Below are 16,780 nucleotides of genomic sequence, written 5' to 3'. Positions count from 1 at the left end.
GGGTCAGCTAGAGGTCACTGACCTCCATGATGGCACATTTCTATGCATGAAATTAGAAAAGGCTGTATTTTAACACCTAAATGTGATGTAAATATAAAATAAATGTGTTTTTCCATGTTACTGGGCATGAAAAAAATCATATATAATACTGATATTCCTCTTAGGGGTAACTTCAGGGGTCAGATAGAGGTCATTGACCTTTGAAATTTGAAGTTTCTATGCATGACATTCTAGACGGGTGTATCTTAGGATCTAAATGTGATAGAAATGTGAAATTAATGTGTATTTCCTTGTTTCTGACCATGAGAAACCCATTTTTAATACTGGTATTACTCTTACAGGTCATCTCTGGGGTCAGCTAGAGGTCACTGACCTCCAGCATAATGCATATCTATGCACGAAATTAGAAACGGGTGTATCTTAGGTTCTAAATGTGATAGAAATGTAAACTAAACGTGTATTTCCATGTTTCTGGCCATGATAAACTCATTTCTAATACTGATATCATTTTTATAAGTCACCTCTGAGGTCAGCTAGAGGTCACTGACCTCCACGATAATGCATTTCTAAGCATGAAATTAGAAACAATCTATCTTTGGATTAAAATGTGAAATACTGTAAATGTAAAGTAAATATATGATTCCATGTTTCTGGACATGAGAACTCATTTCTGATAAGTAAAACATCTCCAGTGGTCACAAACTATGTCAGAAGCTGAACACAGTTGCCCCATTTCCATTGATAATTTCAAAGTGAGTAATGTTTTGGAGCATTTGCTCTCATTTGCACTAGAGTTGCAGAATACAGTATATTGTAGTTTAATTTTCAGTCATTTTAATGTTGGACATTGATAGGGCAATTCTAAATTCACAGGAATAACTATGTGTCAGTCTAGCAGAGGTAGAGATTCAACGGAATTTTCATGTTCATGTTTTGTGTGTAGCCCATTATTTTCCCGCGGTTCAGAGTGGGGCAAGGGGTGTGGTTTTCCAGTGTTCCGTTTCAGTGTTCTGTTTTCAGTGTTCTGTTTTCAATGTTCCTGTTTTCAGTGTTCCTGTTTTCAAGTGTTCTGTAGTTACAATTTGTAGGCCAACATTGTAATCCCCAAAGGTCAAGGCCCTTAGAATAAATGTAGATACTATAGTGATTTTAAAATGTTCTTTATGGAACCTGTTCAACTGTTTACACTGCATTTAGAGTTTTGATTGTAGTTAAAGTTTTTGATTAGTTAAAGTTTATAATTTCTGACAAGTTGAAGTATATTTCTGTCATGTTCATATTCATATGGAATTGTTTCTTACAATCCAAAACACATGAGATTTTTATATAGATTTATCAAAATGTGGGATGTTTCCCAACCTTGCCTGTTCTCCATGATGTTGACCTCTCAGAATGATATCAGTATCAAAAATGGGTTTCTCATGTACAGAATCATAGAAATACAAATTTAGTTTACATTTCTATCACATTTAGAACCTGAGGTACACCCGTTTCTAATTTTATGCATAGAAATGCATTATGCTGGAGGTCAGTGACCTCTAGCTGACCCCAGAGATGACCTGTAAGAGTAATATCAGTATCAAAAATGGGTTTCTCATGGTCAGAAACAAGGAAATACACATTAACTTCACATTTCTATCACATTTAGATCCTAAGATACACCCGTCTAGAATTTCATGCATAGAAACTTCAAATTTCAAAGGTCAATGACCTCTACCTGACCCCTGAAGTTACACCTAAGAGGAATATCAGTATTATATGTGATTTTTTCATGTCCAGGCACATGGAAAAACACATTTATTTTACATTTACATCACATTTAGATGTTAAGATACAGCCTTTTCTAATTTCATGCATAGAAATGTGATATCATGGAGGTCAATGACCTCTAGCTGACCCCAGAGGTCAAACTGAGAATGCCTCCACGTCTCAAATTAAAGCTTATGCCTTCAAGAACAAACCCTGAAAGTTTCATGCTTTTTTCATTTTGTGCACAATTGTTATGCTTAACAGGCCCACTAGTAGTAGTAGTAGTAGTAGTAGTAATAATAATAATAATAATAATAATAATAATAATCATCATCATCATCATCATCATCATCATAAAGTTGGGAGTTTGTTGGAAACCTACCTCACTTGCCATCCTTGCTAGGAAGATAACTTTATCCTCTAAAAGCCTTTTTTCTCCGTACTTTTCCCAAACCACCAACTAATGTCAAATCTGGCTTTTTTTTAAAAATCACATTGGAGCTCTGAAAGTTGAAAAAACTCGAACATTTCAGAAGCGTTCTGATTGACGTCAAGTATTTTTTAACCTTTTGACCAATCAAGCTGGAGGCGAGCAAGAAAACTAAACATGGAGCACAAACTGTTGATGGGCAATTCTTCAGCGGAGAGGTCAAAATTACGAAATGAGTAAGATTACCTTAACTTGTCAGCTCAGTGATCTTGCTAAAAGTATGGAATCCAAGGTAAAATGTACTGAAAACCATATTTAACGAGAGTGCTCTGAGAGCACAATATCCCCCGCTACAATATATTGCAAATGAAATTGCAATATGTGGATTACTGTCCTATAACAAAGCCTTTCGCCAAGTTTCGTGAAACTGCTCCAAAAATTGTGAGAGGAGTTGATTTCAGAAGGTGAGAACCCTTTCTGGGACGGACAGACGGACTTCGCCATGACATAATCCCTCTTCGGGCCTTTCAGCCGGCGGGGAATAAAAATCACCACCCAATCACAGCAATGTCACTTCAGACAAATCTCGGGTTGAATTTTAAAGGAGACACGCAGAACCTTTATTTTTAAATACATTTCTGAGTGGATAGTATCTCCAGCCTTGACTCTTGTATGCTGCATAAATGGGAATAAAATATATATATTTATATTTTTTTGAGAGTTAAAATCAGCCGCAAAATTGGCATTCGAGTTGCCCCGCTGAGCCAGCCAGCCCTGAATGCGTGACGTCACTGCGGTAACCGGTTTTAAGGCCGAGGCCTTTTACAGCTATAGACCAAAATCACAGAAATAAAAATTTATGGTGAAAGTAAGAAATACCGTCACCAACTTGCTCAGCTAAGACTGATTTGACTTCATTGATTGTGGGTTGACTCTCATTAAAACAGGTGTTATAACTTATGCAACATACATGTACATGCATGCATTTTCACTGATAAAACGTAAAAGGCTCATTAAATAATCAGATGAACTGAGACAATCACATTCTGAAGCAAATTAAATACTCTTATACCGGCAACTTAAACACACAATGCAAGTTACATGTATTAATCTAAATGCAGGTAAACAACGAGTGTTGTTGTTTTGTATCCAAATGAGAGTCGCGTCTTACCCGTCTGTGTTCTCGCTTCTTGAAGGCCGACCTTGTGGCCGATTGTTTTGAAACAATCTGACTTTCAGTTGTTCGTTCAGCTGTCCGTTCATTCGCTTCTTCCACGTAAGGGCGAGATATTGCTGCTGAGGCAAGCATATCCAGCGGAGAAATCAGACGGCTGGTTCACTCATTCTCCATTTTCTCCATACTGTGTACTCCGCCATTACTGCTTGGCTCAGACAATTACTACAACCCAGGACGGGACGTCACCGGTTTTAGCAACAACCACAGGGAGGTCACTGGCCGAGCGATAATATGCCACGTCCCGTTCCGTCCCGGGTTTTAGCAACAACCCTCGGCTCACACTCTGGGTGAACTGGTACAACGGAACTTACTTTCCTTTTCTTATAGTTTTATTTAATTGTTGATACTGCACCCTTTTTCAATACGGGCTTATAGCCAACGCTCCTCAGCAGATCAGGGGTCTGGTACGAGTCTTCAGTAAAATGTGCAGAGCAGAGGAGAGACCACTTCATAGGTGCCCAGTGTGCCCGTGAACTTCTTGCAAAACGCGTCCAAATCTTTGCAGTTTGAACATTCTTGGGCCATGAATGCAACGTAAATCCACCTTCTGTCGTGTTGCTGCACCCGCCAGCAACACATCTATGTGGCATGGCGATAAATTAGCTCAAAATGGAGGATCGGAGTTGCAGTCAGCTCCGTGTTTTAGTATAGCAGAAATGGCGACGAGACCGATAGCCTTCCTGTTGCGACGTCACGGATGTCAAGGTCATTCACTCCTATATGAATCATTTTAATCGTAAAACTGATAATAGATTTATTGTTAACGCTTAAAACTATTCCTGTGCCATTCTTGAGGTCTCAAGGCATTTATAAACAAAAAGTGAGGCCATGGTTCTGTGCATCTGCTTTAAGAAAGCTCAGTTTTTTTCTGACGTAATTCCATTACTGACTTTTCTTTCCTCATAAAAGATTTTGTGTTCAGAGTTAAACACCGCCAATTTTTCAATGCTATTTTTAGGGCCAAAATATACCCCATACAGTGTGAAATTTTTATTAAAATACCATCATCTTCATACAGTTCAGACGGATTTTCAACAAAAATGAACCTATACGGCCGTATGTGTTTATCTATACGGGAATTTCTCACCAAAAGCCAAGTATCAAATGATTGTTTATTCAGAAAATAAATTGTGAGCAATCCTGTCTCATACCACATGTGCAAATGCTGGGCTCTGAGAAACATCGACAATACAACTTCCTGCTTCGTTGACGTCAGCGACAGGCTTAGCGTCAGTCTTAATTGGTTCGAGTGTCGGGTCGCGCGCCAAGATTTCACAGACTGGATTCCTGTCTAAGGTTACACTTGCTGCGCAACCAAACATCGACACTAATTTATCACTTTTATAGAAGTAGCGGATGTACAGTGGGGCAAAAAAGTATTTAGTTAGCCACCAATTGTGCAAGTTCTCCCACTTAAAAAGATGAGAGAGGCCTGTAATTTTCATCATAGGTACACTTCAACTATGAGAGACAGAATGGGGGGAAAGAATCCAGGAAATCACATTGTAGGATTTTTAATGAATTAATTGGTAAATTCCTCAGTATAATAAGTATTTGGTCACCTACAAACAAGCAAGATTTCTGGCTCTCACAGACCTGTAACTTCTTCCTTAAGAGGCTCCTCTGTCCTCCACTCGTTACCTGTATTAATGGCACCTGTTTGAACTCGTTATCAGTATAAAAGACACCTGTCCACAACCTCAAACAGTCACACTCCAAACTCCACTATGGCCAAGACCAAAGAGCTGTCAAAGGACACCAGAAACAAAATTGTAGACCTGCACCAGGCTGAGAAGACAATCTGCAATAGGTAAGCAGCTTGGTGTGAAGAAATCAACTGTGGGAGCAATTATTAGAAAATGGAAGACATACAAGACCACTGATAATCTCCCTCGATCTGGGGCTCCACGCAAGATCTCACCCCGTCGGGTCAAAACGATCACAAGAACGGTGAGCAAAAATCCCAGAACCACACGGGGGGACCTAGTGAATGACCTGCAGAGTGCAGGGACCAAAGTAACAAAGGCTACTATCAGTAACACACTACGCCGCCAGGGACTCAAATCCTGCAGTGCCAGACGTGTCCCCCTGCTTAAGCCAGTACATGTCCAGGCCCATCTGAAGTTTGCTAGAGAGCATTTGGATGATCCAGAAGAGGATTGGGAGAATGTCATATGGTCAGATGAAACCAAAATAGAACTTTTTGGTAAAAACTCAACTTGTCGTGTTTGGAGGAGAAAGAATGCAGAGTTGCATCCAAAGAACACCATACCTACTGTGAAGCATGGGGGTGGAGACATCATGCTTTGGGGCTGTTTTTCTGCAAAGGGACCAGGACGACTGATCCCTGTAAAGGAAAGAATGAATGGGGCCATGTATCGTGAGATTTTGAGTGAAAACCTCTTTCCATCAGCAAGGGCATTGAAGATGAAACGTGTCTGGGTCTTTCAGCATGACAATGATCCCAAACACACCGCCCGGGCAACGAAGGAGTGGCTTCATAAGAAGCATTTCAAGGTCCTGGAGTGGCCTAGCCAGTCTCCAGATCTCAACCCCATAGAAAATCTTTGGAGGGAGTTGAAAGTCCGTGTTGCCCAGCGACAGCCCCAAAGCATCACTGCTCTAGAGGAGATCTGCATGGAGGAATGGGCCAAAATACCAGCAACAGTGTGTGAAAACCTTGTGAAGACTTAGAGAAAACGTTTGACCTCTGTCATTGCCAACAAAGGGAATTCTCCAACAAAGTATTGAGATGAACTTTTGTTATTAACCAAATACTTATTTTCCACCATAATTTGCAAATAAATTCTTTAAAAATCAGACAATGTGATTTTCTGGATTTTTTTTTTCTCATTCTGTCTCTCATAGTTGAAGTGTACCTATGATGAAAATTACAGGCCTCTCTCATCTTTTTAAGTGGGAGAACTTGCACAATTGGTGACTGACTAAATACTTTTTTGCCCCACTGTATAACGATGTGCCTGTGTCTGGAAGTGTACGTTTGAGAGAGAATCGTTGTCAAATACAGTTCGATACTGCAGAGAAGCAAGGTACATTTCTTACTTCATTTTGAATCGACGCGAAGTCAGACAGCGTTTTAATAATCATCGTTAGAGTTAACCGTTTGTCAAACATTGGAGTTTTGTATTTATTCTGAAGGTTTACTGTTATTAAATATTGAATAAAAAGTAACCGGGAAACATCATTGTTAATTATCATTCGAATTTTAGGTCAATTATTTTATTTTGCATCTTATAAGGGAAATAAGGGTTTTGAAGGTTGGTTATACAGGTTTGTTCGACCAAAGGTTGACATGTATGTATCTTGAGCACTGCAACTAAAAGAGTTACTACATTTTGCTGTGAATGCAGTTCCGTTACCAAAAAACTGCCCTTTTGAACACTTCTGTCTTGTGAGTGAAGACGATTTATGACGTGCCGAGTCCAAAACATTTCATTACCAATATTCCAATCAACTCAAAAGAACAAGTGTGTATTTTTGGACATTCACCATAACATGAAACGACGTCCCAGTTTAACCTCGGCTTCATACTGTTAGGTCACACAAGCAGCTCAGACCCTCTTGTTTTTCTGCCTCCAGAAGTACTGATAATGACAGTACTGCTAATATTGAGAATCTTCTTCTTTTGGTTGCTCCCGATTAGGGGTCGCCACAGCGGACCTTTCGTCTTCATTGCTCCCTGTCTTCCGCATCCTTCTCTACCATGCCTGCCACTTTCATGTCCTCTCTCACTACATCCATGTATCTCCTCTTTGGCCTTCCTCGTTTTCGTGTGCCTGGCAGCTCCATCCTCAACATTCTCCTCCCAGCATGCCCTGCATCTCTTCTCAGGATGTGCCCGTACCATCTTAGCTTAATTCCACATGTGCTGTCCCTCTGATGTGCTCGTTCCTTATCCTGTCCAACCTCGTCGCTCCCATCGCAAACCTTAACATCCTCAATCTCCAACTTTGCCTCCTGTCTCTTCGTTAAGGGTACGGTCTCCAATCCATACATCACAGCTCGTCTCACTACTCTCTTATACAGCTTACCTTTCACTTTTGCTGGGACTTTCCGATCACAAATGACTCCCAAAATCCTTCTCCACCCTGCCCGCACTCTCTTTCTCACCTCACTATCGCAGCCCCCATTTTCCTGCACAGGTGACCCCAGGTACTTGAATTCGCCGACTTTCTTTACGTCGACTCCTTGCATCTTCACTACACTCTCATTGATGCACATGTATTCTGTTTTGCTCCTGCTCACCTTCATTCCTCTTCGTTCCAATGTATCCCTCCATCTCTCCAAACCCAACTCAACCTCCTTTCTACTTTCACCACATATCACAATGTCGTCCGCAAACATCATGTTCCATGGTGACTCACTTCGTCCGTCAAGCTATCCATCACTACGGCAAACAAGAAAGGACTCGAAGCAGATCCTTGATGGAGTCCCACCTTCACCTTGAACCATTCAGTCGTTCCAACTGCACACCTCACTGCTGTTTCACTGTTCTCATACAATACCATAACATCTCTCGGCACTCTATTGTATTGTATTGTTTATTTTTGAATAGGGACAGATACAAAGACATAGATATCTGGAACAGTTATCTGATGTATGCATCACAGTATTTGTAGCCAAAGCTAATTCACAACACTTGTCCCTAGTTGGGCTTTTAATTAAACAAAACAAAAAAAGAGAAAATGAATATTTAAAATCTATGAGAAAAAATATATATACATAAAAATAAAATAAAATAAAAAATAATGGTCATAATAATAACAAAATTAAAAATAACAATAGCAATAGTAAAAATAAAAAGACAAATAGCAAGCTAAGTATCTAAACTAGTAATTCAAACTAAATATGAGAGCAGGATTGCTGTTGAACTAGCCATTGTTTTGTTTGTTTTTTGAAAGAGAGAAGTGTAGCTATGGATTTTAAACTGTCTGGTAGAGAATTCCATAATTGTGTTCCTTTTATTGAAAAAGAGGTTTGTGCAAATGAAGTTCTACGGAATGGAACAGTGCAATTGCCTTTTGACGTTACTCGGGTGGTGGATCTAGTACCACTTTGCAGTCTTGTTATTGACTCACAGAGCAGTTGAGGAGCAGTATTATTGAGGCATTTAAAAACCAATTTAACTGTGTATAATGAAATAAAATTAGTAAAACTGAGAATCTTATATTTGTTTAAAATTTGGCAATGATGATGCCTTATTCTTTTCTTGTCTAAAACTTTGAGGGTTTGGTTATAGAGGCATTCTATGCATTTTATTGTTGTCTGGTGAGCCTGAGACCATGTGGTCAAACCGTAAGATATATGTGAGAAAATCATAGAATTCATAAAAACAAAGGCACAATTTAGAGTTAAGCAATTTCTTATCATCTTAAAACATCCTAGATTTGCCTTAATAGTCTTACACATTTTCTTTACATGACTATCGCGTGCCTTCTCCAGGTCTACAAACACACAGTGTAGCTTTCTCTGGCCTTCCCTGTACTTCTCTATTAACGTTCTTAAAGCAAAAATTGCATCCGACATGCTCTTCCTTGGCATAAACCCGTACTGCTGTTCACAGATTGCTACCTCTCTTCTCAATCTCGCCTCCAATACCCTTTCCCATAGCTTCATGGTGTGGCTCGTCGATGTTATCCCTCGGCTAATACTGAGAATAACAAATCTAATCTAGAGGATAGTAGCTAGGAGTGCTCAGTGCGTTGTTGCGGTTGCAGTGTGTGAGCCATTTTAAATATCAGCAAGTGTGGCAATTCTGAAAGCAGCCTGATGTGTCTCGGCTAATTAAAGTAGTCCTTTAATACCATTAGCTGTACATGTCACACTTTAAACTGGTGGCCTGAACAATACACCTAATCAGAGAGCCAGGAGCCGGTGTGTCCGTGCGCGTCGCCATCTTTCTTTGCTTTCAAAAGAAATAATTCTTCTCCTAAATGACTTTAAGAGGCACAAAGCTGAACCTGCCCCACTCTACATCAACGGGGGCAGGATGGAGATGGTCGCCTGCTTTAAATTCCTGGGAACCTACATCTTGGAGGACCTCTCCTGGTCTGCCAACAGGACAGCGGTGGTGAAAAAGGCCCAGCAGTGACTCCACGACTTGAGTGCTCAAAAGGAACAGACTGGAAGAAAAGCTGCTGGTGTCTTCCTACCGCACCACCATTCAGAGCGTGCTGACACAGTGCATCACTTTGTGGCACGCCGGCTGCTCAGCGGCAGACAGAGAGCCTTGCAGAAGGTGGTTAAGACTGCTGAGAAGACTGCTGCCAGCTTTCGCTGCCTCTCCAGGGACAGGAACATTGCAAGTGACCACTACCACCTGATTAGCCTGCTGCCCTCTGGCAGGAGATACAGGAGCATCGAAAGCAACACAAACAGACCAAAAAACTATTTTTCCCCAAGGGCCATCAGGACTCTGAATATCTGTGCAATATACTTACGGTGTAATATATACTTCCAGAGACACTACAATTTGCTGCTATTTTAGTGTTGATTGTATTTGTTTTTAATAGTGCTGTCAAGCGATTAAAATATTTAATTGCGATTAATGTCGCGACTGTCATAGTTAACTCGCGATTAATCGCAATTTAATCGCACATTTTTGTCACATGAAAAACCATTGTAATTCTCTTATCAGCATAAAAAAGTGAATGGGCTTGCTCACCGTTCGAACTACGGGGGTACACGGGGGATCCGAGATCCCCTGAAACAGACATGAGATCCCTTGAAAACATGATTTGGGAAATGTTGGGGGGTCTCTAAAATATTGGCAAAATGATGTTTATTGACATAGCAATCGTGTGTAACGGGAAGCATTTGCATATCCGAAGTGAGCGCGCGATGGAGAGCCGCGCTCTGAGACAATTGCAAGCACCCCCCCAAGGGAAAATAAGGGACCCCCCGAAAATATCGGCATAGTTCGAACACTGGTTGTACCAATGTTTTTTTTTACTGCAGAGCATAACACGTCTTGTCACAGCCACTGCAAAGTGGGGCTGGAGCCGCCGATGGGAAAACGAAACCTAAGCCGAGCACCGTGGCGCTTCGGGGGAGGGCAGAGGACTCTGGCTGTGCGGGGCGTGGCATCATGTCACAGAGCGTTAATCTCGCGATAAAAAAAATATCGCCGTTAAAATTGAGTCAAGTTAACGCATTAATAACGCGACATTTTTGACAGCACTAGTTTTTAAACGTACGTGGGTTTTTTTATTTTTAATGGGTGCTTTGTCTTTTACTAATATTCTTAATATGGACTAATCAGTAAAGAGCACCCACAGTTTTGTTGTACATGTTACAATGACAATAAGGGCTTATCTGAACAAACCGTGCTGACGTCCAGAGGGAGGATGAAGACGATGAGGAAGCACAGGTACCAGGCGAGCAGCGTGCTGAACAGGACCATACGCTGCTGCTTCTTAAAGTCTCCATACCGATGCAGGAGGAACAGAGCCAGAAAAAAGACGACCACAATCTCGATGGCCAGTGCCGCCCCGCTCATTCTGCTCCTTGCGCGCCGAAGACGCCTGGGACAGCAAGGATAAAAATTCAGAAGATGCTTTAAAAATAAAACATGATCAAGTTTACTGCGTGACTTCAATGAACTCATTACAGCTTTCCACGGAGCGCCGTTCTCTGACAAAAGCCGGTGTGGCGCTTGTGTTCGCTGAAAGACTCTTTTGTTTTTCTCCAGCAGAGCAAAACAGAAGGAGTCCAAGCACGGTGTCCTAGATCGAGGGCATACACCTTTTACACGGGATGAGAAACGCGCCACTACAATCTGTATTCTAATGTACAAATCTGTCACGTTTTTTATTCCTTTATTTTTCATTTGCAAATTGAGTTTTTAGCGGGATGAGAACTAATTGAAATTGTAGGCTTGAATCGGTTTGCAAGGTTTCAGATTTAATGCTATAATAATAAAAGGTGGAGAAAGTTATTTTTTGGTCGCACATCTATTTCAAATCCAGGATCGTTTTCAATCATTTTCACCATTAGCGGACACAAACGTGCATTCCTTTGCTTTTCTTCAGATGGCGTGTTTGGAAAACGTTAACCTGAATTTGAAGAACCAAATCCGAAATCGATCGTGCCACCACAATCTGAATCATAATCTTCCTTCACCTGATTATTATTTTTTAAAAATCAATTTGAAACCGTTCACACCATGGAACATACTGTAGGTTTTAGTGGAAATTATTTTGAATATGGAATATCATTCGTGGGCGGCATGGTGGTGAAGCGGTTAGCGCCATCACCTCAAAGCAAGTAGGTTCTGGGTTCAAACCTGCTTTAGCCTTTCTGTGTGGGGTTTACATGTTCTACTCGTACATGCGTGGGTTTCCTCCGGATGCTCGGGTTTCCTCCCACAGACCAAAGACATGTGAATTAGGTCAAATGGCTACTCTAAATTGCCCAGAGGTGAAAGTGAGAGTGTGAGTGTGAATGGCTGTCTGTCTCTCTTAGGCCTGTAATAGACTGGTGATCTGTCCAGGGTGTACCCCACCTCACACCCAGTGCCAGATGGGATTCGTTCCAGCGTCCCTGCGATCCATAACGGATAAGTGGTACAGATAACAGATGGATGGAATATCATATTTTACTTTGAACTTCAAACCTACTGAATTCAAAGAAAAGCATAAAAATTCAGATTATTTTTCATTACATACTTTTAATTTTCACTCCAGTGTGCAGGTAAGTTATTAATAATATAATAGGCGGCACGGTGGTGTAGTGGTTAGCGCTGTCGCCTCACAGCAAGAAGGTCCGAGTTCGAGCCCTGTGGCCGGCGAGGGCCTTTCTGTGTGGAGTTTGCATGTTCTCCCCGTGTCCGCGTGGGTTTCCTCCAGGTGCTCCGGTTTCCCCCACAGTCCAAAGACATGCACATTAGGTTAACTGGTGACTCTAAATTGACCGTAGGTGTGAATGGTTGTCTATGTGTCAGCCCTGTGATGACCTGGCGACTTGTCCAGGGTGTACCCCGCCTTTCGCCCGTAGTCAGCTGGGATAGGCTCCAGCTCGCCTGTGACCCTGTAGAACAGGATAAAGCGGCTACAGATAATGGATGGATAATAATAATACTGCAAAGGCATAATAGGTCTAAATCTGATGTCAAGTATTTGTAAGTGTTTCATATTAATATCTCATTAAACTGCTTTTAAAAAGGAAAGGTTATGTATTAAGATTGATATCGAGTTGGTCTAGAGTCTGAAGATTAGCTGTAAAATAATAAACTACACAAGAAAACAAAATAAGGCACATGACACCATCAGTACCGACCTCTCATCTCAACTGAGAACATTTAAATGAACTGTCCCTGCGACCCATCATGGCTCAGTCCCAAACTGCATCCTCCTCCCTACACAAGAGCACTGCGTCTAGTCAAGACTACAAACCCGGAAGTGCACTCTATAATCAATTACTATCCTTTTAAACGCGCCCATTCTTATCGCGTTTTGCTAGCTGGACATTCGGAAGTGAGATTCAGATTGCTCCTACCTCAGATGTGATGATACAAACGGTGTTTAAGACGTTAATATCTGCTCTATCGCTCATTAATTAATGAAACAACCGAACTCTTCTTCCAAAATAAAGCTATTTGAATTAAATTCATCATATTTTCTACAAAATACCAAACGTCATCCGAACACCGACCTGTATCAGGAGCAGCTGTCTGCTATGGAAACGTAACTACGTCACTACGTAAGGGCAGGGCGTCAGGGTAATACAGGCCCCGCCCACATTATGTTCCATGGATTTTGTGTAATGTGTGTGAAGATTTACACGCATGCGCACTAATGAGTAAACTTGATTGGATTATCTACATTAAATTGTTGGTAAATTACAATACACTTCTTTTTGCTGCATTTATAAATCAACTATTTGCAATAATTTTTAAATATAAAAAGAAGTCATCAACACTTTTTTTTAATCTATTAAGAAATTGGTATTTTATTTATTCATTTATCCTCTTTTTGATTTGCTGACATATTTATGATGACATGGAAAAATAACTGCACATGCAAAATACCTGGAATTTTTTTTAAAATAAATAATCTGGAGCCTTGATTTTTCCAAGTTCATGCATGACTAGGCACAATTTTACTGTCCTTTATATCGTATACACAGTATATAAAGGATAAAAATCTTGGATATGTATATAATTTCTAAACTCAATCAAAACAATGAAAATAAACGTGATTGTTATTTGATAGCCTACATACACTTGCAAAAATAAATTAAACATTCCCAAATGTATATTAATAAATGTGTTATTGGTCTCAGTGTTAATATGTACACAAATCTTCAAAACAAATAAAACATTTTATTAAGGTATAATTTATACTAATACTACGAATAAATAAATATCATTATTATAAATAAATAAATACTTGTAATAAAAATAATTTAAAAACATAATTAAAAAGAGTAGCTCACATACTCTTTGAATTAAGTTTATAAAGTGTAAGAAATGAATATTACACAGATTCAGTCGTGAGTAGATTATATTGTCTGTGAAAGAAATAAAACTTTTAAAATATTTTGTTAGGAAGTCAAAAGCAGCCTACATACACGAATTAAAATAGTTTGAGGAAATAATATTAAAAAATAGTTGTATTATAATAATAATAATAATAATAATAATAATACAATGTAATGTTCATAGTCGTTTAAACATATTTAAGAAATGTATTAAGAAGGCAAAACTTAAATTAAAGAGTAGTGTGTATATATAATGTATATATAAAATGTCTGAAAGAAATAAAAAATAAGGACATACAGCTTAGTAATTCCTTAAATAAGTAAGAAATTTAATAATGATTTGTTCAGATATAACAACAACAACAACAACAACAACAATACTATCACTGACTATCAGCATCAGTACATTACAGTGAACTGCTAGCTACACATGGTTAAAATGGATTTTGTGCAATATACCTACTTACTTGTGCAATACTACCTGTGTATAATATCTGTGCAATACTTACATGTGCAATTCCACCTTTGTAATACACTTATGTTAACTGTATATCTGCAAACCTGTTAATTTATGCAAATTTGTTATTTTTTATCTCTAAATTTGTAGTTTATTTCTTTATATATATATATATATATATATCTCATCTCATCTCATTATCTCTAGCCGCTTTATCCTTCTACAGGGTCGCAGGCAAGCTGGAGCCTATCCCAGCTGACTACGGGCGAAAGGCGGGGTACACCCTGGACAAGTCGCCAGGTCACCACAGGGCCGACACATAGACACAGACAACCATTCACACCCACGGTCAATTTAGAGCCACCAGTCAACCCAACCTGCATGTCTTTGGACTGTGGGGGAAACCGGAGCACCCGGAGGAAACCCACGCGGACACGGGGAGAACATGCAAGCTCCACTCAGGGGGGCCCTCGCCGGCCCCGGGGCTCGAACCCAGGACCTTTTTGCTGTGAGGCGACAGCGCTAACCACTACACCACCATGCCGCCCCATATATATATATATATATATATATATATATATATATATATATATAAATATATATATATAAATATCCTTTTTTGCATACTTAGTATCCTTCACTGCCTTATCTTTTTCTCTTTATATATTTTGCTGCTGTAATAATGTAAATTTCCCCTTGTGGGATAATAAAAGGCTATCTTATCTTAAAAGATCTGACTTAAATTCTATTGTTTATTTATGTGAGAATCTTAAGAAAAGCGAAATAATATATTTTTAACATTAAGAAATGAAAAACTCAGGAGGAGCATACATTTACTTTGAATAAAATAAAAATAATTAGAAAGACGTCGAAAATGGGCCAATCCGGACGGTTAGCTGTTTTTACATTAACAGCAGTGTTTCCTCCTGGCCGCTAGGTGTCGATACTCACATCAACAACGTCACATTATTTAGTCCGCCGCCGAATGTTAGTGCGTCACTTCCGTGAGTTCAGTTTTGAGCCAATGGCGTTACGCCAAGGCAGGCGGTCCTTCTTCAGGTTTAAATGCTCGCGCGAACTCTGAGTTGAGAGAGTATAGAGGGGGGAATTAGTAATAAATCAGCAATAAACGCTGCAGAAGAGAAGAAGAAGAAGAAGATGTCAGCGGAGAGGTAATTACTGGCTTCTTGTTTGTGTGATAGAGTTTAGATATTTGTAGTAAGTGAGACACTGTAGTGTAGATGAGTTGGAGCTTTAGTTTGGACTCGTTTTCAGTGTGATTTGCTGTTTCATTCTGACTTCATTAAATGGAATAAATGAGAAGTGTGGCAGGTGCTGTGATACATCTGGATGAAAATGGCTAGAAATCTGCACCATTAGTTCAGGTTTCTCCCTCCAAGCTTCTCCCGCGCCTCGGCCTTCACATACAGGCGCTAAAGAGCGCATATGTGATATAAAGAGTGTGCAGATGGGGTAAAATAACTGAATGGAAAGTGGTGCAGCTGATTAAAGTGTCCGTGGGTTTATTTTCCTTTCATTTGAACCGGTGTGCTGTTGATGGCGCGCGTGAGAGTTATGGCGGGCATCAGCAACATCTGCACGCACGCGTTTCCATTGTAGCGACTGTTTCACTGCAGATCGCATTCAGTTACACACAGCTACCATCCGCCTTCATTCTGAACCGAAAGCCTTGTGAAAAACGGGACTCGAACTCAGTAGTGTGGTTGGAGTTGTCCTAAATGGCTCTCTGTTCCCTATAAACTCATTGAGCAGCCTGTTCTTCAGAGTGCTGGCTCTCTCAGATCATATACACTACCGTTCAAAAGTTTGGGGTCACCCAGACAATTTTGTGTTTTCCATGAAAAGTCACACTTATTTCCCACCATAAGTTGTAAAACGAATAGAAAATATCGTCGAGACATTTTTCTGGCCATTTTGAGCATTTAATCGACCCCACAAAATGTGATGCTCCAGAAACTCAATCTGCTCAAAGGAAGGTCAGTTTTATAGCTTCTCTAAAGAGCTCAACTGTTTTCAGCTGTGCTAACATGATTGTACAAGGGTTTTCTAATCATCCATTAGCCTTCTGAGGCAATGAGCAAACACATTGTACCATTAGAACACTGGAGTGAGAGTTGCTGGAAATGGGCCTCTATACACCTATGGAGATATTGCACCAAAAACCACACATTTGCAGCTAGAATAGTCATTTACCACATTAGCAATGTATAGAGTGGATTTCTGATTAGTTTAAAGTGATCTTTATTGAAAAGAACAGTGCTTTTCTTTCAAAAATAAGGATGTTTCAAAGTGACCCCAAACTTTTGAATGGTAGTGTGTGTGTGTGTGTGTGTGTGTGTGTGTGTGTGTGTGTATACACTGTAAAAAAAATATTTGTTGTTTTAAC

The 16,780-nt window shown here is 39.9% G+C and overlaps 2 protein-coding genes across 7 annotated transcripts in view; one reads left to right on the top strand and one right to left on the bottom strand.

Moving 5' to 3' along the window:
* Positions 1-13,113, bottom strand: part of lmbrd2b (LMBR1 domain containing 2b) — an 87,766-nt gene extending 74,653 nt beyond the window's left edge. For 3 of the 6 annotated variants that reach the window (XM_060936093.1, XM_060936086.1, XM_060936090.1), the window contains exons 1-2: positions 13,089-13,113; positions 10,762-10,960 (exon numbers count right to left, since the gene is read on the bottom strand). In XM_060936093.1, coding sequence (XP_060792076.1) covers positions 10,762-10,935 — 174 coding nt within the window. In that variant the 5' untranslated portion in view covers positions 10,936-10,960; positions 13,089-13,113. The other 3 variants (XM_060936087.1, XM_060936088.1, XM_060936089.1) reach the window with 3 other exon arrangements.
* A 2,305-nt stretch (positions 13,114-15,418) lies between these two features.
* skp2 (S-phase kinase-associated protein 2, E3 ubiquitin protein ligase) overlaps positions 15,419-16,780 on the top strand; it is a 28,606-nt gene continuing 27,244 nt past the window's right edge. The window contains exon 1 of the mRNA XM_060936084.1: positions 15,419-15,545. Coding sequence (XP_060792067.1) covers positions 15,532-15,545 — 14 coding nt within the window. The 5' untranslated portion in view covers positions 15,419-15,531. The remainder of the gene's footprint in view (positions 15,546-16,780) is intronic.

This window comes from Neoarius graeffei, chromosome 12, assembly GCF_027579695.1.
Source record: "Neoarius graeffei isolate fNeoGra1 chromosome 12, fNeoGra1.pri, whole genome shotgun sequence".
NCBI classification, from domain to species: Eukaryota; Metazoa; Chordata; class Actinopteri; order Siluriformes; family Ariidae; genus Neoarius; species Neoarius graeffei.
Note: the sequence above shows the minus strand (reverse complement) of the source record. Positions and strands in the feature narration are given on the sequence as shown.